This window comes from Sapajus apella, unplaced genomic scaffold (genome assembly GCF_009761245.1).
Source record: "Sapajus apella isolate SASKATOON/1434 unplaced genomic scaffold, GSC_monkey_1.0 scaffold156, whole genome shotgun sequence".
Taxonomy (NCBI): domain Eukaryota; kingdom Metazoa; phylum Chordata; class Mammalia; order Primates; family Cebidae; genus Sapajus; species Sapajus apella.
Window position 1 is genome coordinate 1,946,924 of NW_022437096.1, and position 1,253 is coordinate 1,948,176.

The 1,253-nt window shown below is 58.4% G+C and overlaps 1 protein-coding gene across 1 annotated transcript in view; it reads left to right on the plus strand.

The window, feature by feature from the left end:
- MOV10L1 (Mov10 like RISC complex RNA helicase 1) overlaps window positions 1–833 on the plus strand; it is a 68,585-nt gene extending 67,752 nt beyond the window's left edge. The window contains exons 27-28 of the mRNA XM_032266288.1: window positions 86–177; window positions 493–833. Coding sequence (XP_032122179.1) covers window positions 86–177; window positions 493–574 — 174 coding nt within the window. The 3' untranslated portion in view covers window positions 575–833. The remainder of the gene's footprint in view (window positions 1–85; window positions 178–492) is intronic.
- Window positions 834–1,253: the final 420 nt, after the last annotated feature.

Below are 1,253 nucleotides of genomic sequence, written 5' to 3' on the forward strand. Positions count from 1 at the left end.
GACGTGGGGCCTTCGCTTGCCCTCACACCGGGAGACGTGGGGCCTTCACTTGCTGTCACACCAGGTTACTTGTTATTTCCAACAGGACCCCTGTTTTGGTGCCTTGCTGGAATACAGTATTACGAATGGTGTTTACATGGGATGTGATTTACCTCCTGAACTGCAGTCTCTGCAAAAGTGAGCACTTCTGTCTTCCTCTCTTCCTCAAGGACAGGCTGGTTCTAGGACACACTCTTGGCTGTCCTCCCCTCCTCCCCTCACCCCACCCACCTACCCCCCCGCTGCAGCCTTAGTCCCCCACTGGCACCCTCCTCAGCTCACCTTGGGCTGCAGCAGCCACTGTTTTCCTGGACATTTAGGGTCATGTCACCTTTCCCCACATAGGCCAACAGGGCAAAGTCAGTCCCTTGTAAAACCGACCTTGGGAAAAGAGCGCAGCCTCCAGACTGCTGCGGGAGCCTGACTCCCTGGCCATCTGCTTCTCCTCTGCAGCTGTGGTGAGGGGGTGGCAGACCCCTCCTGCCCAGTGGTGCCAGGATCTACAGGACCAGAGAAGCATCACAAGCCCAGCTGATACGCAGTGGCTGACAGCAGGGAGGCCATGCGCTCGCCTGTGGACTCCTGGGCCCGGCCTGGCCATGTCGCCATTTCGGTCTGCTCTGTGGCTCCTGTGGCCTGCTCTTGTCTCACAACCAGGCAGGGCTGTGTGTGGGTGTGTGGCTGCCAGGTCGGTCCCAGCTGCTCCTGCCCTGACTTTGGCACTTGCCAGCCTGTTTCTGCCACCAGGCAGTCACTGCCCCCCAACCTGAAATAAACCCTTGAGTAACCCCCAACATCCTTTCCACCTTGAGATATGTGCCCATGTCAATGATGTCCAGGATTTCATGTGGCCTCTGACCCCTGCTGACACGGTTTTTGGGGATGGCTTGCTGTCCTCTTTTCCTGAACCAGCTGTGTGCCAGGCTCCAGGCAAGGCTGCCAGCTCCATGCAGCAGAGAGCCAGGGCCATGGAGCAGGCATGCAGGGCCCACAGGGCTCACAGGGCCCGAAGCTCTACATGGGGCCAGGGTTGGGGGGTGGCACTCAGGCCTGCCCTAGGCCTAATGTTTCTGGGAGTTTGCAGCTGGTCAGGTTCCTGGGTGCAGGCCTGCATCCTAGGGGCACTGTGTTTGGAGGTCCTTAGAACACATCTCTGGGCCAGAAATAAAACATGTAGAGACTGGAGATGTATCTCAGGCCAGGTGGAGCAGAGC